The sequence below is a fragment of the Carassius carassius genome, chromosome 18, assembly GCF_963082965.1.
Source record: "Carassius carassius chromosome 18, fCarCar2.1, whole genome shotgun sequence".
NCBI lineage: Eukaryota > Metazoa > Chordata > Actinopteri > Cypriniformes > Cyprinidae > Carassius > Carassius carassius.
Genome location: NC_081772.1, coordinates 2,535,716 through 2,562,500, shown reverse-complemented (window position 1 = coordinate 2,562,500; position 26,785 = coordinate 2,535,716). Strand labels below are relative to the sequence as shown.

Genomic DNA, 26,785 nt, shown 5'->3' with positions numbered 1-26,785 from the left:
AACTCAGTTTTTACATCTATAAAGACACTGTAGACACATTTTCATAAGTTATTATGGTTTAGATGAAGTCTTTTATTTGTGTTTTATATCATTGTAAAATAGCTTTTTGGAATAAAACTTTTCTGTACTTGTTTAAGCCTCGATTTAAAAGTCATCCTGAAATCAAAATTGTCATTTTCTCACCCACATATTCAAACTCAACTCAAACTCAGTTCTGCTCCCCTTTGCATATGTCACTTCAAAACGACTTCAGAAATTCAGCCTTTCTGCTAAGGTTTGTTTCTGGATTGTTTCATCAGCATCAGATGTCAGAGCTGAATTTATAAATGCAGGAATTTATACATGCTTTAATTAAAAGAGTTTGTGGGATTTTCTGTGAATTTAATCATTAATTCAGATACCTTTGTAATTCTGTTACATTTAACAAATTGCAGAATAAAAGATAATATGGTTACACAGGGTTATTATAGCTAACTAAAACACAAATAAATAACAAAAATGACAAATAATAATGAATATATATGTGTGTGTGTTTGTGTGTGTGTGTGGGGCACTAGAACACCGTCGTACAAAAGCACATAAAAACACCAAATTTAAAATAAAAGCGAATCCATAATGTTAATAAATGCTATAACAGTATATAAATATTTTTTTTAATATCACTGCTGAGTGAATTTGAGAACTGACTTCAAAAATATATTAAAAGTTTAGGGTAATGGTTAGAGTGTCAGACTTGTAATACAAAGGTTGTGGGTTCGAGTCTTTGTGAAGGGAATGAGACACCAGACAACCAAACGCTCCGGGTGTGTGTGCACCTGGATGGGTTAAACGCAGAGCAAAAATTCAAAATATGGGATGCCATACATGTCACACACTGTCAAAAGCATCAGATGAGACTTCAAACATGATGAAAGAAAGCTACTTTAGTGAGAAGAAAAGTAAGCAGACATTCAGTATCGTATGTAATGACATTCAAACTTTTAGAAGTGTCTGAATACATTTTGTTGCCACAGTCAAAAGTTCAAGACAATGAATATGAACCTCAACCTAGTTTTTTTCCGTTCATAATGTAATCCAGCACTCGTGGTCTGAAACACACTGCAGCTCTCTCTGTGCACTGATATCATGTGTGTGTCTCTCATGGGAGCTGTAAACACACACCTAACATATCATCCAGCAACATGTGTTACTTCTACGAGCGCTGGGAAACCCAACGTCTGGACACAAATCCTGTCATCATTCCAGTTTAAGTCATTAGTCCAAGTATTCCCTAGTCAGTGCTTGTGTGAGATGAATTATCAGTGATTTTATGGTAAGGCAAGTGTCATTAGTTTTACTAGTGCTTCTACAAGATTACTGACTTTAACAAACCCCAAACCTAAATAGTATTTCGTCTGGCAGACAACACTCTTATCGTGACACTATTGGACATGTACCATGCTAATGCCATGGCATTCTTTAAAGTAGCTAGAAGTGCTATAAAAATACCTTTGCACATTAATATGGTAAACCTTCAAAATGATAGATAATCAATATATAGAACTAAAACACTGCATAGTCTTCACTGTCTCAGATATGAACGGATCCCAATTAAATATCCAAAAGTGATTGAGTCAAGAGCAGTGAGTGATTTTCTCTGTCTTTGGTCGTTTGTTTAACATTAATGCCACAGACAGCAGCAGATGCATTAGGCTGCTGTCCTTTTAAAAGAACGACTGCACGGAACTAATATACTAAAAAGCATCTGGTTTTCACCCAACTGTTTACATTTATTTAACACATAACCCACTGTTTTTATGTGAATACTCCACACGACGGGTATCTTGGTATAACTGTGTGCGTATTTGACCATTCAAGCGCAATAAGATGCGAAAGAGATTTGAATTCGCTCATGCTTTTTGCGCTTAACTCTATTTAGCATCTAGCACGTCCCACTCTTTATTTTCTCATTCATGCAGGATTCTTTATCACTCTCAGTTCAAGTGTATATAACTTTTAAGTAGTATTGTGCTACTCTGATATATTTGCATACCGGAAAATAAATGATAGGGCAAAATCTCTAATGATAACACTTATATGTTATCAACAATAGAAAACGATGAATGAATGACACACACAACAAACAATGGGAAGAATGACAGACAGAATGAAAGACGTTATATTGAAGAGTAGATATAAAAACGATGGAGTGCTATAAAGAATGATAAATATAATGAACAACAGGATGACAGAATGATATAAAGAGCAATATATAAACTACAGAATGATGCAAAGAAGGCTAGATAGAGACATGACGAACAGAAGCGCGTCTTGCAGCATTCATCTTTAGTCATGCTGCTGTGAAAGTTTATGAGGTTGCAGCTCGAGATGTTTCTTCACAGGGAGGGTCTAATTTCACATTGGGCTGGTTTACAGCCGCTTTTCAGCCTCTCATCATGTGTCTGAGAGCCGCTCAGCTGATGTCAGACAGAAAGATGCATGTCTGGGGTTTGATTACAGACTGCAGTGTTTCCTGAAATGTGGACCCCGCCTGAGGCCCGTCAAAGCAGCTGCGCTCACGGCCCCTGAAGCCCACGGACCGGAGCACGTGATGGACCGTCAAAACACAACCAGTGCTAGCAGAGAACGTTATGAAGACGAGCACACACTAGAATGATCAAACATCACTTTAAACCATTTATTTTCACAAATGAATCCACTAAATTACTGTACTGTGGAGAAAAGGATTCATTTTACTACTCCAAACAAATGATGAAATCAGCCGGAAGTTGTTATTCGTGAAGTCAAGTAAATTAGAGCTGTGCAGATTTAATTTGTAAGATCCAATTTTTGTACGCAGTATTTCTCTCACACAAGTCTGGTTTATATATAGAAAGAGAAAGAGAGAGAGATTTCTATATAGATATTTTCACACCACCTCTCATTTATTTTGTCTGTTGAGTGCCATAACTACAGCTAGATTTCTATTTATGGATTTAGACAATTTCTGGGCAAAGAAAAACTACTGTCTGACATCATATCTGATCTAAAATATCAAGTTTAAATGAATAATAATAAAAAAATAATACTAAATAAATAATAAAAAAGAATAATAATTCATATTTAGAATATAAAAAAGAAAGCAAAATTTTAAATATAAATTAAAAGATAACTTATAATTTAAGAAGATAAATATAATAAAGCACAAATCCAGAGAACCAGTGCTATTTTAGTATCGAGATACTATTACAAATTGTATATTTTGTTTTCAATATAATTTTATATAGTATAGTAATTTTGCTGGGGTTTTCTTTTATGAATTTCTACAAATACATATATTTTTTCTATTTTTAACATTTTTATAAAGTTGATTTTGTTTTAGTTAACCATTTAATAATAAACTTTATTTTATACAGCACTTTACATATAAAAATATGAAGTTTAAAGATAAACACAACAGTACAGGCAGTAAAAAACTAATCAAACAATACAAAGACAATATAATAAATAATCACATAAAAGCTACTCTAAAAAAGTAAGTTTTAAGGGATGATTTAGGAACCATGTTTTTAGTAATGACATTGTTTTTATTGGTTTTAATTGTAGTTCCAGTTTTAGTAACTGTAATAAACCTGCAGTGCACATGACCTTCCATGACTTGATTCCAATCCCGTCCCATTTTAATGTCAGAGTTGTTAGATTGAATCCAGTTTGCAATTTCCTGATCCTGTTCCTCAGTGGACACAAACACAATAAAATGTATTGCAAAATTCCATGAACCCACATGATTATGTGAATCATTCATTTCATTCCAAATGACTGAGATCTTCACCATAATGAAGGATGATGACACTGGCTGGTTTATTAGTCTGGTTGAAGAAGTTGTCAGTTATAACGTTTGCTGGCATTTAACACTTTACTATCAATAGTTTATACGGTCAGTTCCTTTCCAATCCCAAAGGCCACACGGTCTTCACAATAAACAACAACAACAACAACAAAAAACATTAAAGTCTATTCAATAAATTTAAACACAATACAAAAAAAGGTCAAAAAAAAAAAAGTTTAATCAGTCATATTCCTATTTTAAGGGAAACAGAGCCACTTTTTTGTTTTGTTTTTAAAAAAAATAAAACATTAATTTACAATTTTAGAGCCATTTTCCTAAATGTACCTGTCAAACATGTCAGGACAGCCATCATGAATTAACCATCAGACAGAAGTAGTCAAGCTCAGCTTTCTCAAAGGCATCTCAGATTTGTCAACTGAAGGGTGAAATCAGCTGCAGGTAACATCCTGGCACAGAAAAGAGACACGTACCGTTTACAGAGGAAAGAGAAACTACTGCACATCTCGTCACTACTATCCTTCCTCACAGCGCTTGCAGTCACACGCGTCACATAGATAATCAGACGACATTCACATGTCCAGGTCACATTTCACCACGAAATCAAAAGGAAGTAAGAAATAATATTGTGCTTGAAGGAAAATTAAGACACATAATTTCAGAACCAGATTTTTTGCATTGTGATATGACAAAAAAAAGCACATTTAACCTTACAAATCCCACTACCAGAATTTTTTTTATTATAGCAATAATAATGTTTATATTTTCTATATGTCATAAGTAATATTTGTTGGATTGAATTTAGCATATTATGTAAATAGAAAAATAATAAAAAATGATGTGCATTTCAGTAATGACAGATTTTTTTGGGATTATAATAATGAGAACTGATTATAATTAATGAGCGCTTAATTATAATGCAAAAAAAATAAAAAAAATATTGCATTTGTTATAGAACTATATTTTGCATTTGGAAAAGTACATTAATGATGTATTTTTGCATTACGAAATGAGAATTTGGGTAACGTAATTCATGATATTTGTCACATTTGACAAAAACAAACAAACAAAAAAAAGGGTTTATCCTTGTGTAAAATATATATGATTAAATATGACCTGGAGCTTTCTTTTTTTAATTTTCACCTATTAAATCATTCAACCTTATTAAAATGACACACAACACATGAGCCAGTCGCCACAAACAGACGTGATTATCCAGCAAAAGGATCTGTTATTCCACAAGTCTACTGAACAGGTTACATACAGACATTTTCGCATGATTGTGACAAACATGAGAACGTGTAACAGCTTGATTTGGTGCTATTCCTATGCAGTTATGTTTGATATCTTGTGCTATTCTTACTGATGATCAACAAACATTAGACAGGGTTTAATGACGCTTCGTCACCATCAACCTACTGAACAACACACATAGCCATTCACATGTGCACAAAAGCACACACAAGTAAAAAAAAAAAAAAAAAAAAAAACCTTGACCATCAGTGCTTTTCAAAAAAGTATATGCAAAGTAAAAATAACAGGTATCATTTAAACACTTCGACTCTTCCATAATTCTCAGATATGTCATCAAAAGCCTCCATCGGCCCCTAACTCTATATGCCCAGTCAGTATATCGTTTGACTTCCCTGTCCCAGACGTCCCATGAAAAGTGGTGCAAATAAAGCCTGTAGTGGTTGCTGATGAATCACGCACAACGTTAAAAACGCCTGACGGTAATCGCTCATTCTCTTTTTGTTCTCCCTTGACTTCAAGGAAGACTAGTTCAAAGTAAAATTCTCTGATATTTACAAGAAAGCTTCAGTTCCCTTCATGTTCCCAGGGAGAGACCGTCCCGTGTCCGTGCTCCGTCTGTGCTTTTCTGTCCCCTGCTCCGCTAAATAAATTTAAAACATTTGGTCTTGTCGTGGGGCAATCGCGTCTTGAAGAGTACGGAGTCTACTCTGAACTGCGTATATAACAGCGGCATGTATCCGTAGACTTTTACGAAGAAGTTGATGCACTTGTGACGTTCGTGGAAGTGTGAATCGTCGTGTGAAAGAGCCTGTGGACAGCCGGGACAGCGGAAGGTCCAACGTGATGTCACCTGAGAGGAGGAACATCATGAAAAATTTGATTTATGACTGGACTGGACACCTAGACATTTCATTTCTTTTATAGTGCACAATAACCACAAAACTGCGGCTGCAAAATGATAACAGGAGAATCTCACAATTTCCAGGACATATTTCACGCCCAAATCAAACAAAAAAGAAAGAAATACATTTTGACATAATACATTTTTTTTTATTATTATTTATTTGTTTATTTGTGTATTTTTTTTTTTTTTGCTTGTCTTTCTTGATGGTTATTAAATTCCAATTATATTACAGCAATTTAGGAAACACAATATTATTGTGATATATAAATACAATTTAAATTATATAATTATTTTAGATTTAAATACTAATAAAAGGGGAAATTAAATGAATAAGAAAGCCTAATACTGCTGAAAATAAACCTAATTTTCACATTTTTCATGTTACATTATATTTTCTTTTGATTTAGGGGTGAAATATGAAATGAGTATATTATGTTCATGATAAAGAGAGATTTATCAATGGCAGAATATGTAAATTTGAGCCAGATAATTAAAATGTAACACTGTGTTGTAACCAAGTTAAAAATAAACCGTTTTTTTGTCCTGAATGGAAGTGCTGCACGGTGACAAAATAAAAGCCAATAAGTCCAAATTCAGTTCAAGTGGAGAGAATATTTAAACCAATTAGATTTCTCTGGGGGTGGGGCTACCCAGAGTGATGTAAACAGAATGTATTGTCTAATTAACATTTTCACATTATTCATACCCAAAAATGGCATGTCTGAGCAAGAACCTGAAATCATAAGTGAAAAAAGCCCCAAAAGGCTCAAAATAAGTGTTTCAAGTAATAGCCAACTGACCTTGATGGGGGGTTTGCGAGTGATATGAGACACGAGGAAGTTCATGGCAATATCCTCACAGTTGATGTACTCGTCCACCATGTCACGTATGGCTTGAGGCATGACGTACGAATAGAGGTACGCATAATACTGAGAAGAGGAAGAAATTATGGATTTTAATAAAAAATTAATGCAAGAGAGCAAAAACACTTCAAATGTACTATGATGTTGAACTGCAATGCCCATAAAAGAAACATGTTGTGCTGTTCGCTTATCCACCTGGAAAATGAAGCACTGCATCTTAAACAACAATGTACTTAGTAGCAACATTGTTTTTATCTAACCAAACTGTTATCTGGGTAAACCTACATAAGCCTGGTGTCTATTTGTGGCATGATCAGACTCTGGAAGTCTCAAAGTGGTCAAAGCTTCACCTTGTGGAAGAAGGCCGCACCAGTCAGCACCATGGAGAGCTCGCAGGAGTAGTTTGAATTGTAGAGCCAAGATTGGTGATTTACATCCCAGGCATGGAACCTTCCTGGGAATCCCACAATCCGGTCTCTGGCCTCCCGCCACACCCTGGGAGTGAGGGAAGAGAAAGAGATGGGAATGATGCAAACTACAGCATGCACAGTGATTTTAATAATCACTGAACAACACTTGCTAAGTTTCTTAGCTATATAATGCTCTCAAAAAATAAATAAATAATATTAATTTAGTCATTTAATATTTATATATTAAAAATTCCATTTGGATTACAGTTTTAACAAAAACTATAAATAAAAAAGTTTATATATTTATCAACAATGAATAAATGTTCCATCTCATTAATTTTAGCTAATTGAATAAGTTAGTTCAACCAAAAATTAAAATTAGCCCATGAATTACTCACCCTCAAGTCATCTCAGGTGTATATGACTCTTCTTTCAGACGAACCCAGTCTGAGTTATATAAAAAATGTTCTTTGATCATTCAAGCTGCATCAGTCCAAAAGAAGTTAAATAAAAAGCACCCAGCCATAAAAACAAACCAAAAAAGTCTCTCACATGGCTCCAGGGGGCTGAACAAAGGCCGTCTGTAGGGAATCGATTACATTTTTTTTAAAGAATAATAATAAAATTCAAAACTTAATAATCATTTTAATGTAGCTTGTGCCAACAGTTCCGGGCAGAAGACATATGAGGCCAGCTTTGCACATACATTGCTCAGAAGTGAACAAGGAAGTGCGGGGGGAGATCTAAATAAAACAATGGTCACTAATTAGAAGTACAAAACAAGGATTTGTAAAGAAGAATGTCAGAGGATTCCGATATAAGCCAATAGTAAAATGGTTTTCCTTTGCTTAAGTAAGGAAACATTGCTTCCTTTGATCCTGTAAACAAACGTTGGCTTTCACGAGACTCACTGGCACATGCGCAACGCTGACCTCACAAGTCATCAGCCCAGAGCTGCTTCTGTGTACAACTGTTGGTGCAAGCTAGATTAAAGTCATTATTACGTTTTGAATTTGGATATTTGTCTTACAAAAATGCATTGATTCGCTACAAAAGGCCTTTGTTCACCCCTAGGAGCTGTGTGAGACACTTTTTTTATTTATGGATGGGTGCTTTTTACTTAACTTTTTGGACTGATGCATGAAACACACGCTGAGTGCCATGAAACAGCTTGAAAGATCAAAGTCTTATACACTTAGGATGTCTTGAGGGTGGGTAATTTATGGGCTAATTTTCATTTTTGGGTGAACTAACACTAAGTTTATTAGTTTATGTTAAAATTGTGTAATCCAAATAAAATTTTGGTCTAAATATTTTCAAAGACCTCAAATAAAATAGACCTATAGATACATATCATAACTGTTTAGCAATGGAAGCATCTTTGATTAAAATGCCAACCAAATAATAATAATAATTATAAGTTGACCATCCTGACCAATTCCCTAATTAAGACACCAAAATATATCGGGAACATTACTAGTGTTCAGCGTGTAAAGATTCTTGACATTACCATTTTTACCCCAAAACAAACAAAAAAGAAAAATAAACCAGTGCGAGCAAAATCAAATCCAAAGCTCACGCTATCTGCTCATCCTCCCAATGACTAAACATGCAAATAAACATGGAAGTACACAGGAGGGAAGTACAGGGTTTCCTTCAACTGTCATGGTTGTGCTTTGAATTCCTCAAACCAAGAACTGAATCTGCAACTGTTGGCTTAAATTCAACATCACATGACTGAATGCAAAAAATCCTGCAGGAAGACTCCACAACAGTTCTCTCTTTCTTAATAAACACATTAGATGTTCATGTTCATTTGAAAACACATTTGGATCACATTGTAATTTTATATAAAATGAGATGCTTAAAACAAACAGACTGAGGTAAGAAAACAGACCGGCTTATACGTTCTCTCAGAAATAATTTACTTTCCTTGCTTCATAAAACTGAATTCATTTTTTTTTAAACATACTTAAGCCCAAAGCAGTGACATCATGTGGAATTTCACATTCTTTTCTAATACTATAAATGATAATAATTAACGTCACAAAATAAAATTTCTTTAAATGATGCAAAAGTAATGGAGCCAGAACATCATGGGCACTGTTCCAAACAAATAATCTCAAAATGCCCCTAAAAAAAGGGTGAAATATTTTCAAAATCATCTGCAAAAATGTAGGAATTGCATTTTCAGGATGTAATGTTTTACACAACACAAAATCAAAGGTTTATCTCAATATTTTAATCCTTTTGACAATATTCGGTATATATCTCGATATTGCTTGTATTTGCTTTGAAATGGCCAAAAGATGGATATATTTGTGAACAGCCAAAGTAGATAATTAAATAAAGCATTTCATTTAAATTAAGTGTTTACATTTTCATGAAAATATTGTAAGCATCCTGTGTAGTTGCGCAGCCTTATTAAACATAATATGGTATGATCTTGGCATCATAAAAACCTTACCTGAACCCAAACATGATTTCATCGTGTCGAAGATGGGCATCATCGTCAATAGACAAAATAGCCTCAGTCTCAACTGCATCCCAGGGAAGAAAGCGATTGTTTAAGCTGTTCTTTTCTGTGCGTACCACCTGCAGAGAAAAAACCCATCTGTTGAGTCAACATGCCACATTGTGAACGACTGCTGAGGTAGAACATGGCATTATTATGAGGTTTTACTGGGCCTGTCAGACACTCAACCTTATGAAAATATCAAATGCCAATCAAAACAACATAATACTTCTCTAAACCATTTCTGATTAATAAAGCAAACTTTTTGTGTGCAGGCATGGATTAAAATTAAAATATTTGCTAGTTCTAATACAACTTTGCAACCTTACATCCATAATTAAAGATGCTCAATTTCAAAGTTCCAAACTAGTTGAAGGTAGTAAGAAACTTGGGGTATTCGGCATTCTGTTTGGGTTGTCATTTCAAAGTATAACCTTACTGTGGGCTTAATACAGCACTGTTTCCTTTAATATCACCGGAACTAATTTGGCTTGCTGCACTAGATACATGACAGCTACGCTACAAAGACAGCAGAGAGAGCAGCCCAAATCTACAGCAGAATGCAATGCTTGTGAGGTTCTATCACATTTGAGCCTTGGGAGAATTCTGACTAATAACAAGCTTAACAAGATTTTTTTCCTTTAGTGGTGCCTGGGTGCGCTAAACTTGCCACCATGATGTTAGGGTGTTATGCATTGGTAGGGTATTCAGGAATCTTACTAGGGTGTTTCGGGAGGTTACTAGGAGGTTGCTTACCAGTAAAAAAAGTTATGACTATCACAAATATGATCAAGAAATAATGTATGCTTACCACAATTGGTAGACCAATGTCTGGCCAGAGGAGATCATCGGAAGGTGGTTTGGGGGAATTCCACACTACCACCACTTTGTTAAGATAAGGAAGCCCATTTAGTCTCTCCAGTGAGTTCATAAGAACCTCCTCTCTTTCATAAGTAAGCATGACCACAGTAAACTGCTCCCGTGGGACGTTACCTCCTAGAGCGGCCTGAAACTCTTTACCAGATCCCCCAGAACCTCCGCCGATAGGGCGGAACCCAGTCCCTGACCCTAGAAACTTGGCTTCTGAGGGAAGTACGGGGTCATGGGGAGTATGTGGAAATAGATGGAAAGGGCCAGGTGCACGATTCCAGGTGCGGTAGACATCAGCAGCTGTGTAGGTGAAGTTACGCAAGAAGCGGGGTGAAGCGTAAGGGGGCTCTACTTCAACAGGCCCCAGATCTAGGTCGCCATTGTCAGCCATGTTAGCATCGGTTCCTGCCAACTTTCCAGCTTTGTGAGGAATCTCCTGGACAGGCTCCTCACGTATAGGTGCTGCTGGTATCTGGATGCTGGTTCGTACACTAGCCAGGATGGTGCTGAAGATGCTCTCTGAGGTGGAGAAGTATGTCTCCCAAAGAAACCGACCCTGCCGTCGCATGACCAGAAGGTCATTGTCTGAGATGCTACGCAACAGAAAGTGTAGCTCTGTTATGCGAGGCTTGGGTACCATAATGACTGCCTCGTTCCAGCGTATAAGATGATGGTAGGGCAACTTTGAGTAGTCTCCAAGCACCACCGGTATTGCCCCAACTTCCAAAGCCTCAAAAAGTCTCATGCTACAGCCAGCAGACGCCACCAACTGCACATCGCCTGGAGATATCACCATGGCGAACGTAGAGACCTTCAGTACTTCTAAACGATCCTCACGCTCACCACACAATGCCCACTCTGTTGGTAAACTTGGCTTAGGCTGATTCTTGCAAGTGAACTCCACTAGAACCTGGTCTAGGTGACTGTCCTGTACAGCCTTAAGTGTGCCAATAATGCGGTCATCATAATCAGCTGGTGGATCACCCTCCATTTCCTCCTCAAAGGACTGCGGTGGGGCTTCAAGCAAGCTGCTCCTCAAAGACTCAACCTTTTCCCCTTGAAAGGTGAAGAGATACTTCCTTTTTACCGGGACATGCGGAGGGACCTCAAGGAAGTTGGGTTCAGACAGAGCATGGACTAGCGGAGACAACACCATGTCGAAACCTTCCCTATATTGATTTTCAAAAAAGGTAGACTGTGCCACTGCTGCTCGGCCTGTGCTCACATTGTACAGAAAGTTCTGTGTCAGAGACTTTCTTGAAAGGTGTACAAGCAGGTGGTTGTGGCCATCTAACCTCCAATATGGCAAAGCCTTTAGCTGCTTTTCAAGGTCTAAAAGCGAGGCAGGCGGAGAGGAGGGTGATTCTTGTATTTCCCCAACGAGCACTATGTACAGGCAAGCAATGTTTGGATTATCCGTCACATATACACTGCTTTTGATGGATGAGGCAAAAGCTTGTTTGACAAGAGGGTCCAACTTTTCACCCCAAGGATACGACCCTGTGTCATAAACATAGACAGGGAAGCCAGACGTAAGTGGACATCTAGCATAATCAAAACAAGTATGCAAACGACAGTTTTGTACCGACTTCGGAGGAGGGTATCCAGGATCATCCTTGTCTGGTAAAAGTCTAACTGGCAATGACAGTTTTGGCTGGTTTTGTGCCATAAGTTCCTTGTAAGAGTGCTCTGTCTGGCTGATGACATTTTTGAGTTGTAGCAAGTCCTGTTTGGCACTGTCAATACTACGTTTACAGGCCTCAATACGTAGGTTAAGTCGGGCTATCTCGCCATTTAGTTCTTGACGTTTTGCCTCAAGTTGAAGTAGCTCCTCGCTGACGGATTCCCTGATACGACACAGGTCTTGAACATGCTTCACTTCACACAGCTCTCCTCCAGGTCTTGGCCCAAAAATGCGTTTATCTGGTCCCCCTGCTTCATCAATTGTGGTGAGGTAGTAATGTGCAATGAGAGGGAAAAAGACCAGGATAAAGAAGAGCATGAAACTCAGCCAGGTGAGCCGAACTCGCCGCAGTACCCATGACTGGCCACCGTTTCCGACGATGCCTCCGTTTCGCTGCATTGTGCAACTATCACTCTCCTCTGAACCAGATATGTAAATGAAGCCGTTGAGGAGATTCAGCTGCCATAATGCAACCTCATCTGTTCTGTACACACTTTCAGTTTTACCCCTTTATGGAGTTCTTAACTTATGTGTCCTTGTTTTAATTGGGACTCCTGATAAAAGGAAATTTCATCTTTCTCGTGACAGAATGATATCATCCATAAACAATATTGTCTTGTGTGCTGTATGATGTATGTTGAAAATCAAACTATCGAAGAGAAGAGGGAGAGTCCCAGACAGCAGCAAAAATTGAGTGCCCTTGATAGGGATCACCAATGGAGACATGGCTAAACTGCATTTTTATCTGTGGAATCATACTCTTGTCAATCTTCCATTCTTGACATTCATGAACTGGCCATAGTGTCCCATGATCTCTTGGAGATACTGCACGGCATCCAACTGCAGTCAATCTGCAAAACAGACAGCAAGTGTCAGTTATTTACATAACAATTCAGGAAAACAAGAAGTCTTGAATACACCTGTGGGTTTAATCTGAAATGCATTGGACAGCCTCCGTATATCATTATTCCAAGGACACATAATCAAGTCTAAGGCCCGAAACAGTACATTAGCACAGACACTCTCAGAGATCTCTTTTTATTGCCCCTTGAGTACTGAGTTTAACACATTATTGCAAGTATGCATGTGAAATATCTAGTAGGGGCTATAGGACATTACAATTGTAATGTGTTGGCCAAGCATTTATGTCTGTATTTGTTTCTGGCCTAAAAGACTCTCCAAATCGCAATTCTTATTAGTGATTACATTATTTGGCAAGAGATGTTTTTGAACACAGCTCCACAAAAAACAGTTCACACCCATTTTTAGATTCGAAACCAACTGGCAGCACTCAGAATGACCTCACAGACTTGTGCTATTCACTGAACACATTATCTGGTATGCTGGCAGCTAGCTCCAAACATTAGCAGCTGTTCTAAAACAAACTCACAGAGCAAGCACTCCATAAGGCATGCATACAGGAAAAACACATGTGTCTCTGCTAGAATTGCCCATGCAGCCATCAGTAAAAGCCATGCAAGAATTCAGAGAGCTTCATTATCTCTGAATAAGAGGACATGAGGGATGATTTTCCCTTTAATGGAACAGATTTTGACATGGCCATGATCCTGCAACAGGGAAGAGATGCACTATCACACACTTCTGTCAGACCACTTACTCATATACTCCACTGATCAAAACTCACACAAAATATATATTAAGATAAGCCTGTATTAAGACCATGCCACAACCTATGGACTCTTTGATAATCAGCATGGTGTATACTTTTTCCATTTGCAATACTAAAATAATTGGGATTCTGCACATTCGCCTGATCTCCAGTGCTATAGACTATCAGAGCTAGAACATGTGAGAAGGAAGGGTATCCTGCTTTCCTCAGATTAATTACTCTAGATCTCCAGATAAATGTTCAAGTAATAATAGACAGACGTTGATACTTAGGGACAAATTGGGGCTAATGATTGTGGATAATCATTCTTATATTTTTATTATGTGTTTTTTGTTCTGTCGCTTTCATTCTGTTGCACTGCGGAGCTTCTGTCATGAAAACAAATTCCTCGTATGTGTAAACATACCTGGCAATAAAGCTCATTCTTATTCTGATACTATACCATTCAAAAGCTTGATGTTAAAAATATAAATGTAACAAATACATGTAGACTTGTGCCGGTATTCGGTAATGCGATATATTGCTGTGATTAATATGCACGATATTGTTAGCGTGGGCACTTCTAAATACCGTGAATAAATATACATTACAAATTATTGAATAAGCTGCTTAAAATGCACAACATCGCTGTATGCTGCTTGAAAGAGCGCATACACTCTGATGTAAACAAGCACGCATGAGAAGCACATGGAGGAACACGTGAGAGACGCGCAGAATGAAAGCACATTCACTCTCTGACAGCAGATGACGCTTAAAGGCAGCCCTTACCCTGTAAACACAGTAAATAAAGCAGCTGTTACTTTCTAAACCATATTTAAATAATTTTAAATAACCATTCAGATTCGTGTTTTCCCTATGGTGTTTCTTACAGAGCCAACTACTGAAATATTTAGACTTAAAGGGTCATGAAACCCCCCATTTCAGCACAGGTTAGTTCTCACCACAAAAATGCTAAAAAAGTGGGCGTGGTGTGCAGCGGACCGGGGGAGGGGGAAGAAAGAGGGGAGACAGACAGACAGCACACAAAGCTTTGCGTTCAGAAAGTTTAATTTTCCTCCCATCGAGCTAAAAGCAAAAATAAATGCACAGTCATTTGCACGCTGCATCGAAAACATATTACACATTCAGTCATTTAGCAGACGCTTTTATTCAAAGCGACTCACAAATGAGACATATACATTATTCTGTGGCGTTTATATAAGCCTTCTGACAGGTTGTGTCACAGAGCTATAAAAACGTTTACACTCACAAAGTGAATGAAATCGCGTTTGTGCCGAACTCTTATTACAAAAAAAAAAGAAAGCAAGAAAGTCGTGGCCTAATGGTAAGAGAGTCGGACTCCCAATCGAAAGGTTGTGAGTTCGAGTCCCGGGCCGGCAGGAATTGAGGTTGGGGGGAGTGCATGTACAGTTCTCTCTCCACCCTCAATACCACGACTTAGGTGCCCTTGAGCAAGGCATCGAACCCCCAACTGCTCCCCGGGCGCCGCAGCATAAATGGCTGCCCACTGCTCCGGGTGTGTGCTCACAGTGTGTGTGTGTGTGTGTTCACTGCTCTGTGTGTGTGCATTTCGGATGGGTTAAATGCAGAGCACAAATTCTGAGTATGGGTCACCATACTTGGCTGAATGTCACTTCACTCACTTCAAATGAACACATTTGAATAATTGAACACTGAACACTGTTGTGAATAATTAAGCGAAGCGTCTTCTCATAGGATAAACACGCAATCTCATGAATAATTGAATAGACACCGATGCGTCATCAATGTAATATAGTCCATTGCCACGTCAAAAATCGTGACGTCAACACAATGTAGATTCTAAAAAAAAAGCAAAAAGGCTTAAAATTAACCAATTTTCTCCAACAGTTAAAATTAGCGGATGCTAACATTGTCTTCTATGATGTGCAACACAAACACCTCTGCTAAAATTTTAGAATAAGTAGTCTGGGGTTTCATGACCCTTTAATAGGCTATTTATCTTCAAACATTCATTTTTAATTTTATTTTTAATCTGGACTACAAATGCCCTAGATATTGTTTGAGAGTGTTTTGATCTTTTATTGTTCATTCACACTTTACATTATGGCTTCATTAGTTAACATAAACTGCCAATGAAAAAATTATTCTGAACATTCATTAATCTTAGGTATTCCAATATTTAATAACACATTGTTAAAATTAAAAGTTGCAACTGTGTTATTTAATGAGCTAACATGAACTAAGACTTGTATTTTTTAACAAAGATTAATAACTTATATAGTAAATGTAGCTATTGCTCATTGTTTAGCTGTGCATTTATTTAAAGAGCACTATGCGATGTCTGAACTGATTACACTATATTTTATGTATTGCACTGTATTTTATGTAAAATTATTTTCTATTTTTAAACTGTCTTAAATTTATTTTAAGTAAATTTTTAAATCTTAAATTTAAACTTAAATTTTATGGCCTTATTCAAGTGATTTAACATTTTTAGTTTTTCCCTAACCACGCATAATTATTTTTCTCTAAAACACAATCATGTACATACATGCTGCTAACATATTATTATAGCCCACTTTGTGCTGATTAGTGAGATTAGACTTTAGCCATTTAGATGTTTATAAGCAACTGAAAAAAGCACAAATGTCAGGGCATGACAACACTTTTCCAGGCCCCAAATATACCCTTAGACCTCAGAGGGTTAAGCTCCATTATTTAGCCTCCTTTCACTGCTGCAAGTATTGTTGTTTTTTTAGGTTGGTTTAATAATACATCATGTTGAAAGCATGTCAAGCATGAAAAACTCTGATTTAGGCCATTTCACCTTTTTCGAGAGTTCAGAATGAGTCTTACATAGATTAATGGAATTCATAGCAATCAATATTTGTAAATTTATAAACGTAATTTCTGACTAGAGGTCGACGATGTATTGGTTTTGCCGATTAATCAGCACCGATGGTTGACTGCTGGAACTATCGGCAAAAAAATAAAAAAAATAAAACAATTAATAATATTTTTATTAATGTACAAAGTATGGTTTTGTATTTTTTTATATATAAATGCATTCTTAATTTTTCTTAAGTATCCATGGATAATCAGATGATTAATCGGTATCGGTCAGTCAATCTTTCGTTCGTTATCTGGCTCGGTGTTCATCTTCAGTTCTCTCTTCACAGCAGTTCAGTCAGTGTACTGTTTGAGTAAATGAATTACTCCGGGATATTGGTTTGTTTTAACTCAGAGGGAGTGTCAGCCACATTAAAAAAGTTAACAGCTTAAGTAATTTGTGGATTAATGCTTATTAGAAACACGAACCATTTCAAACGATTCAGTTCGATTTGGTGAAATGGTTCAAGAAGATCCGGTTACATCGGGTGATTCGTTCGCGAACCGGATATCACTAAACTGCAGTGTTTTGAACTCTCTCACAACAGAGCCGGAAGAGAAGACAATGCTGAATAGTCGTATTTTTTGCTATTTTTAGACCAAAATGTATTTTTGATGCTTCAAAAAATTCTAACCGACCCTCTGATGTCACATGGACTACTTTGAAGATGTTTTTATTACCTTTCTGGACATGGACAGTATACCGTACACACAGTTTCAATGGAAAGACAGAAAGCTCTCGGACTAAATCTAAAATATTTTAAACTGTGTTCTGAAGATGAACGGAGGTCTTACGGGTTTGGAATGACATGAGGGTGAGTCATTAATGACATAATTTTCATTTTTGGCTGAACTATCCCTTTAATATATACACTACTGTTCAAAGGTTTTGGGATTTTTGTTTATTCATTTTGATCAAAAGTGATATTAAAAGACAGCTTCCTATTTCATATAAATGCTGTTCTTTCCATTCATCAAAGAATCCTAAACAAAAAAAAAAATGCATTATGGTTAGGGTTGGACGATTATGGCCTAAAATCAAAACCTCGATTAATTGAACATTTTGCCTCGATTACGATTAATGAACGATTATTTTGTTTCTGTTTTGTTTTTTTGCCCTCATAGTTCACTGACAAGGTTTGTACTGTAAATATGATTGACTATCAGCAGTTATTTTATCTATGTTCGTAACATTTCTTACTAGGGTTGGGTATAACCGACATGTGAAAATTACGTCGGTTAGAGGTTATGAATTTCGGTTTTGATTACTTTTCGATTAATCATCCAGCCCTAATTATGGTCTCCTTAAAAAAACGTTAGGCATTAAGACTGTTTTCAACATTGATTATAATCAGAAATGTTTCTTGAGATGCAAATCTGAATTTTAGAATGATTTCTGAAGGATCATGTGACACTGAAAACTGGAGTAAAGATGCTGAAATTTCAGCTTTGATCACAGGAATAAACTGAAAGGGCCCATATTCACAAAATGAATGTGTCGCTTAAAGCAGAATAGTTCTTCTCATGTGAACAGGCAAGATTCAGCATATCTGAGCTACATCTCCACTGTGAACGGTCCGGACATTAATAAGAAACTGGATGTGTTCTGAAGAACTTCACACTGACCTGTGATCCGGTTCGGAAATTTTCCATGGGATAACAACTCTACGTCTAATCCTCAAACTGCCTCTGGGTTGTGAAGGCAAAGCAAATTTAATCTGTCAGAGTTGTTGCTCTCCTTGACTTCTAAGTAACACCGTTGCTACAATTCATCTTCATTTTATACCATAATAAAGGCAAATTAAATTCCAGGCCATATAAAATAACTCAGCTCAGCACAGAAGAATTTGGCACTCACAAGTTATCTAGGACAAGCTTTTAGCTGGATCAATGTTCTACATAAGGCAGTTTAAACATCAGACAGATGTTGAGCTGCACTTTGGGACATCTTCTCCGGGCAGGACCGATTTGTCAGTACTTTCACCCAGATGATCTCCAGAACTCCATCAATGAGTCACTCTGTTCCTAATGCACTGCTGAAACAATATAGACCACTGAGGTAATACAGCCTGATTGAATGATCTTAGATGCATTCTGCCGCATGATGTCAATATGATGTCAAGAGACAGATGTCAATAGTGTCAAATAAAAAAAACGTAAAAAAAAAAAATAATACAGTAAAATGAAGCTTCAAAGTGTTTTTTTTAAAGGGGTCATAGGATGCAGCTAAAAATAACATTATCAGGTGTATTTGGTTTGAGTTGTTTTAATGTGGTTTAAGGTTAAAAAAACAAATTATTTTCAACATACTGTACATTTTTGTTTCTCCTCTATGCCCCGCCTTCTGAAACGCATTGATTTTTACAAGGCTCATCAGTCTGAAAAGCGAGGTGTGCTCTGATTGGCCAGCTATCCAGTGCATTTGTGATTGACCGAATACCTCAAGCGTGTGACAGAAATGTTATGCCCCATAACATTTTGTGATGCCCTGTCATCTGGGCGGCGTTATGCAAATCTCCCCACATAGTGACGTAGACATGTGGGGGCATGTTAGAACGAGACGTTTTGGGGGGTGTGGACAAGTCTTACCTTTTATAAAGAATATCTCTTTGGTTTTAAGACTTTAGTCTTTGCAACTTTACAGATCTTCTTTATGCACCAAGCGCTTTTAACATTCCAAAGAAAAAAGGAAAAATTTTAATCGCATCATATGACCCCTTTAAGCATTCCCTTTTTTAAGCAAAGTAGGCCAACAACTTTTAAGTTCTTTTATTACTGGTGAAAAACGTATCTTATGGTCAACAGGTCTGTTTCCCTAGTCAGCAGTAAAAAGGAAAGCTGTGCCACTAACATACTGTATTGGCAGGGAGGGAAAAACAAACCAGTTGTTTGCAATTGACCTCGTTCATACATCTGCTCTTCCAACAGAAAAGTCAAGCTCCTAAACTTTTCGAGTGGAAATAAAACAGAGACAGCTGTGTTTAATTAACTTATGCATGATGTGTCAGAACATTCTGCAATGAATTTAACATTAAAATACACTAGACAAGGATAGACAAAGGTTCTGGCATATGGGCCACACATTGGGCTTTAAATATAGCACTCACAGTGTAAATCACTTTGAGATGTTCTGTATCGACTGGTTCCACAAGAATACGCTCTCATCTTTAAATGTAGTTTTGCTCAGGCTAACGGTCCAGTCGTGAGACCTCCTACAGTGGCCTTAAGGTGCATTTGCATCCTTTTTGGCCAGTCAGTGATAAAGAATTTCATCCTTAATTTCTATCTGTTTCACCCTGATTTGGTGCACACGGCCAATGTCTTCCTCTGGGCAACACACAGACCCAAAAGGCCCACCTGTAATTTCAGCCTGACAATATAACATTTCTGAAATGAAATTGAGTCACCAGAGCGATCTGTGAAAATAAAACCCAGTCTGATGTTTTGTTTTTTTTTTGTCTAAGAATGGCGTTACAGCCCAGTTTACATTTGCAATCTCTGAACAGAAAATATTCATTTTAAAATCTGTTGTATAAACAACTGTAAGAATGTCTATTCTTAAGTACACTGGAAAAAAATGTTGTAGAAACAATTTAACTTAGAATCATGGTAAATTTCACAAGCAATTACAGAGATGGCAAGTAACATTTAATTAAACGTGAAATTGTAAAGTAGTAAAACTGAAATAGTATTTTTTGGTAAATCTGTTTAACTTATGGCCGTTTCATAGTCAACGCATCTGTACGCATACGCGTCCTGGAGGCTACGCATCGTTAAGCCAAATGTGTCGTCCTAGTTTTGGATACGCGACGCGCCGATGCACGCAATACTATGTGTTGTCGGTGGGGCATTGCAAGTATTGTACATTAATTCCAAGTATATTGTGTTTACAGAAGAAGAAGGTTTGAATACAATGGCGGGCGAAGAGGAAAAATTATGCGAACTTATCGCCCCTATCTCTGCGTTGCCTTTGTTGCCGCCGATGTAAAATCAGCAACAGAATACACTCCTCTTCAGTTGCCATTGTGATCTGAATATCATGCGACCCGACTCTACTAATATCACCCTAACTCTACTACCCCCTGTTGCGTGAGCGGTGTATTGCATACACGCATCGCCCGTGACGCTTCCGTCCACTGTTTAGACTAGGGCTGCACGATATTGGGAAAAAATGACATTGCGATATTTTATTTTTCTGCGATATATATTGCGATATTTTTTCTTACAAACAAAAATGGGGTGAGCACACTTACATTCTCATTTCGTGTTGTTTGAAAACGGCTCGCTCTCTCTCGGTCTCTCTCTCTCAATTCAATTCATAATGCTTTATTGGCATGACATACAAAGGTACATATTGCCAAAGCATTGTACATAGCAGAATAGAAACAAACAAAACAAAAATACATATATATTCATAAGAAAAAAAAATTACATGCAAAATAAATCTATATAGATTTCTATAAACATTGATGGTACTTCTAATGTACTCTCTGTCTCTCGTGCGCGCGCTCTCTCTCTCTGTCTCTCTCGCGCGCGCTCTCTTTCTCTCTGTCGGTCTCTCTCTCTCTCTCTCTCTCTCTCTCTGTCTGTCTGTCTGTCTGTCTGTCTGTCTGTCTGTCTGTCTCTCGCGCGCGCGCGCGCTCGCTCGCTCGCTCGCTCGCTCTCTCTCTCTCTCTCTCTCTCTCTCTCTCTCGCGCTCTCTCTCTCTCTCTCTCTCTCTCTCTCTCTCTCTCTCGCGCTCTCTCTCTCTCTCTCTCTCTCTCTCTCTCTGTCTGTCTCTCTCGCGCGCGCTCTCTCTCTCTCTGTCTGTCTCTCTCGCGCGCGCTCTCTCTCTCTCTCTCTCTCTGTCTGTCTCTCTCGCGCGCTCTGTCTCTCTCGCGCGCTCTCTCTGTCTCTCTCGCGCGCTCTGTCTCTCTCGCGCGCTCTGTCTCTCTCGCGCGCTCTCTCTGTCTCTCTCGCGCGCTCTCTCTGTCTCTCTCGCGCGCTCTCTCTGTCTCTCTCGCGCGCTCTCTCTGTCTCTCTCTGTCTCTCTCTGTCTCTCTCGCGCTCCCTCTCTCTCTGCCCTGTTAAACTTGCATGTGGTTTTCAGTCCTGTCAATTATAAACTTTCACTCTATGATGGTTAAGCTGTGCAATTAATCTGCGAATCACACTGTCAAGGGCAGGGGAGTAGCTGGCCCGTACAGTTAATGAATAACGGATCAACTACGACAGCCTACATCGCACATCCTGCGATGTGACTATCGTGGATTCGTACATCGCGATATCGATGCTTAAACGACACATCGTGCAGCCCTAGTTTAGACTATGAAAGGGAGCGCATATTCTACAATGAAGACTGCCTGCATTCTTTGCATACTTCTGCTCTGCACTTAAGGTATGTACTTTGCTGGGAATGTGAAGTACATATTTTTGAGTTCATAACATGACTGGTGGGACATACCTCCACATAATAAAATTGCACCTTAATACCAATTGGAATTGCATGCATAATAAGACTGGAATGTATATTGAGAATCTAGATAAGATGCCTAATTTTTTTTTTAGGTGCATACATTTTTTAAATGTGCCAGTCGTCAACTGTCAGATGGAAACAGAGCCAAATCACAATCTCATCCTTTACCATAGCTCAAGGGATTGTGGGTAAAATATTAGCCCAAAGGGCAAGCACAATTCAAAAATCCACCAGAAATAGTATATCTTTCGGTCAACCTTTGGCATGATATTTTCAGCATATTATAATTTGAAATATATTAGGCTAATTCTTAATCAGTCTGGATATTAGGCAAACTGGTTTGCAACTATTCCAGTTACCTAATGTAACCTTGAAAGAGATGAGATTATGCCTGTTCCAGCTCATATTTCAGGCTCAATGACTGAGAAAAACGGAGCTGTAGTCTAATTTTATTCAAGACGGAGAGGCTCTGAAAGCTGACAGCCATTTCTCATTGCCTACAGGCAGCTTCAAGAGAAGTCACAAGGAGTCATCTCAATCCTTTTCTTAGGAGACAGACATTAGGTATAAAATAAATAAATAATCTGATATAGATATGAAGCAAAGGTATGTGGGGAAAATATATTCACAGTGAGATGTACCAACGAGCAGTACTGAGGCATCTTGTGCCTGGTGATTGCTCAATCATATTCAGACTGTTTATGGGAGTTTGTCATTTTTTATCTAGTCTTGCATAACAACCCACATCTGGGGAAAAAATGTTAAGATAACTACTCCAGTTCACATGCTAAAATGTGTTTTTCAAGATACTAGCCAATTACTTAACAAATTCATCAAGATTTCAAATGTAAACCCTCATAAGACATTTCCTGAATAAATGTAAGCTGCGAGTTTCCAATTAAAGGTGCAATAGGAGATCTTGGAAAATGCTAACATTAGCCTGATAGCACTGAAAGCGAACGTCCCAACCTTCCTGCAATCGCTGTCCACAGCCACGCCACTGAATGCATTGATGCTCACAGACCAGAATACCAGAGACAACCTTACTACAAATATGCTACTACATCAGCGGTTCCCAATTCCAGTCCATGTTCCAAAGTGAAGTAAACCCCTACCCAGGGAGTAGGGAGCAATGGACACAGTGTAGGGATCATATCAACTGAAACACAGTCATTCACGTAGCTCGAGTTGGTCATCTGAATCGGGTGTGTTAACTAAGCGAGACATGCAAAATATGTGTGCGAGCACTGGAACTGATAACAGCTGGGCTACATCATGTGTCATTAACCAGCGAGAAATCTTTAAAAGTACTACAATATCAGGAGGAAAGACCGGTTTGTTGATGTTTGTCTGCCACTCTAGCTCTGTCTGCACAGCGTGCGGGAATCCGCTAATGATGTATTCTGTCTGCGCGAACAGGGTGCCGAGCGTTTTGAGTGGATGTACATTTCTTGGTCCTACGCCTTCCACAGAATATATAAATACAGATAAATAAATGTAAACCACTTAACTTAATGACTGCTATCGGAATGTGAAGAGACTTTCAACCAGTATAACAAAAAATGTTTCTGAAGACTATCACCTATGCACCTTTAATTGCTAAAGTGTTTGTTTTTATCAAGATACTATGCAGGTTTCTTCAATATTCTGCCAGATATTCATTTTTGCTCATTTCAGTAAATACATGGTCAAAATCATAAGTTTGATCAATTAGAAAAGTAAAAGTTATGGCTGTGCAATTAATTGCATGCAGTTGTCATGTGCATCTCGTCAGTAAAGCCAGTCCGTGATTAGTAGTAAATCACCATTCACCTGCTTTCAGATTGAGCGGCTTTCACTACACAGAGCCGAAGTCCACTGACAATTAGCAAAAAAAAAGCCGGTTATAGTGATTTACTACTAATCACGGGACCAACTCTACTGACGAGATGAGCATGACAATTGAATGCAATTAAAGGCACAGCCCTAGTAAAAATAAAGCTCTTCTTAACCAACCACACAATTTGAGGTGTCAGTCATGTTCAATGACACCATCTATCACAATATCCTTTACACAAAGAACCTCAAAGGTCTTCACAACAAACTGTCAAAATAAAATTTTAGTTTAACTTGGAGAAACTGTGACAGAAATATATACATTTATTACTGGCTGTTGGGGGGGATGAATAAAGGCCTCCTGAAGCAAATCAATGCTTGTTTTGTACTTCTAATTCATGACCGGTGTTTTGTTTTGTTCTCACCTCTGTGCTTTTGCGTTCATTACTTCTCAACGGAGCTCACATACTACGTCATCCACCGGAACATCATCTATTGTGAACACGTGTATGATAGGTATGACAGGTAGCAGAAGCTAGAGATTATGGTTTATAAAGGTTTAAATAGGGATATTTTCTTACAAAAAACGCATTGATTTGTCTCATGAGGCCTTCATTCACCCCCTGGAGCAGTGTGGGACACTTTTTATGATGGATTGATGCACTTTATTGGACTTCTTTTAGACTATTGAAAAATAAGACTCATTCACTGCCATTATAAAGCTTGGAAGAGCCAGGAAGTTTTTTTTATATAACCACTGATTAGGGATGTGCGGGTCTAGTAGACTAGTCGACTAAATGGTACAGATTCTACTAGTCGACACTGAAAACAATAGTCGATTACACGACAGAAAAAAAAAGAACCTTGATAATGTTTCATATTACCATCATTTTATGTAATTATCAAATTCCCATTGTTGCATTTAAAACATTTTAAATAAGTTAAAATAAAACATTTAAAAAACAATACATTATTTTAAAAAGTGTTTCGGGAAGTAAACTACACTTTTACCTCATGCCTCGCATGAGTTTTCGTGTCAGTTATGGCGAGCTCAAAAGTGTCCATGCGAAAGACGAGCAAGGTGTGGAAATATTTTGAATTAGAAGGAAACGGAAAAGTTGTGTGTAAACTGTGTACTGTCAAATTGGCGTACAATAACTCTACTGGAGCGATGCGTAATCATATTCAATACAGACACGTAAGCGTTAGCTTAGAGACTAGCCAAAACCAGCTAATGTCATTCACTACTTATCTCTGCATGCACGTTTTTTCAAGTGCAGGAATATGTTTCCATCACCCTGTTTTAATGCAAATTTTGAAGTATCGAATGAGAAACGGGTGATGGAAACGTCAAATTTCGTAAAAAATCCCTTGATTCGAAAAAAAAAAAAAAAAGTACACTCGTTTGAGGTGGTTTTTGACTTGTGCGAAAAAGGATTAATGCAAATAATGGGAGATGGAAATGCATTTTGCGAATAAATTCCTCTAAGCGCATATAAAAATATATGACTTTGCGCTATGAGGGAGGATAACTTGACTAGCAGCGGACTGCATGATCTCATTCCACAGCATCTGAAATGTTGTTATGATCGTTCTGAAATCCCTGAGCAAAGTCTGTCATCTAAGTATTTCTGTAAAATGTCTTTTACATGACTGCGTTCCCAAACAGCAGCATGCATCCACCTCCGAAAGCAATCACATCATTTATTGTGTTTTGTCTGTTCGTTCCGAGGCGCAAGTAATTTATCATATACGAAAATGATTATATTCAGTTCTCCTACTTTTCTTACTGATAGTTAGTACCAGTTTAACAGGAAGTGACTTTGATGAGTTGAATGGAAACAGGGCTTGTTCGCAAATGTTTTATCTTTATGTGATATTCCAATTTTGAGCATAAGTTAAATGTGCAACTTTGGATGGATATCCTAATCGACACAGGTCCTGTCTTTCTTTTTGTTCATTTTGTTTTAAGATGATATAGCCTACATGACAAAGTATGTTTTTAAAAGCCGTTTAAATGATATTCCTGATAAAATTGTAGGCTATTATATACACGTACGCACAATTTTTTTTTTCTTACCATCTTTTGGGGGTTTCTTGCCGTTTAAACGACAGTCAAATTAGTCGTTGCGCACATCCCTACCACCGATTGTATTCTTCTAAAATAAGAAAGTCATATACACCTAGGATGACTTGAGGGTGAGTAAATCACAGGGTATTTGTTTTGGGGTGGGGGGTGAACTATGGTGAACTATTCCTTTAAGCCTTCTCCAAGCTGTGAGAATTCAATGTACTTTATTTCCTCTTACACACTTTTAGAAATAAGGAAGGAATGCTTTATATCAACCAGGGGTGAAAGCACAGTGTGTGTGTGTGTGGCTGGACAGGAAAACGACACTTTTTCCCTCTCATACCTCTTTGACATTTATGAGGTAGAAAAACAGTTGATCACCTGATGTTGTGGTACACCCACCCTGAAAGATTCCATTATGGCTGAGCTGTGCTGCTAGTAAGATGTTACGCTTTTCATTTACACATTCATTAGCCTTGAGCCAGACTGCAGCCGCAGATACATAGATACATTCTATAATTAGCACTTTAATTCAACGTGACTGCATGCTCTGTGGTTTTTCTCTTTTCCATTTCCAAGAAAGTTGATGTATGGATGAAAAAGGAAAACACAGAAGC

At 37.8% G+C, this 26,785-nt stretch overlaps 1 protein-coding gene across 1 annotated transcript in view; it reads right to left on the bottom strand.

The window, feature by feature from the left end:
• Positions 1-5,466: 5,466 nt before the first annotated feature.
• LOC132092100 (exostosin-like 3) overlaps positions 5,467-26,785 on the bottom strand; it is a 28,289-nt gene continuing 6,970 nt past the window's right edge. Inside the window, exons 2-6 of the mRNA XM_059498178.1 lie at positions 10,584-13,177; positions 9,725-9,852; positions 7,198-7,342; positions 6,785-6,913; positions 5,467-5,930 (exon numbers count right to left, since the gene is read on the bottom strand). Of these exons, the coding sequence (XP_059354161.1) occupies positions 5,721-5,930; positions 6,785-6,913; positions 7,198-7,342; positions 9,725-9,852; positions 10,584-12,725 (2,754 nt within the window). The 5' untranslated portion in view covers positions 12,726-13,177 and the 3' untranslated portion in view covers positions 5,467-5,720. The remainder of the gene's footprint in view (positions 5,931-6,784; positions 6,914-7,197; positions 7,343-9,724; positions 9,853-10,583; positions 13,178-26,785) is intronic.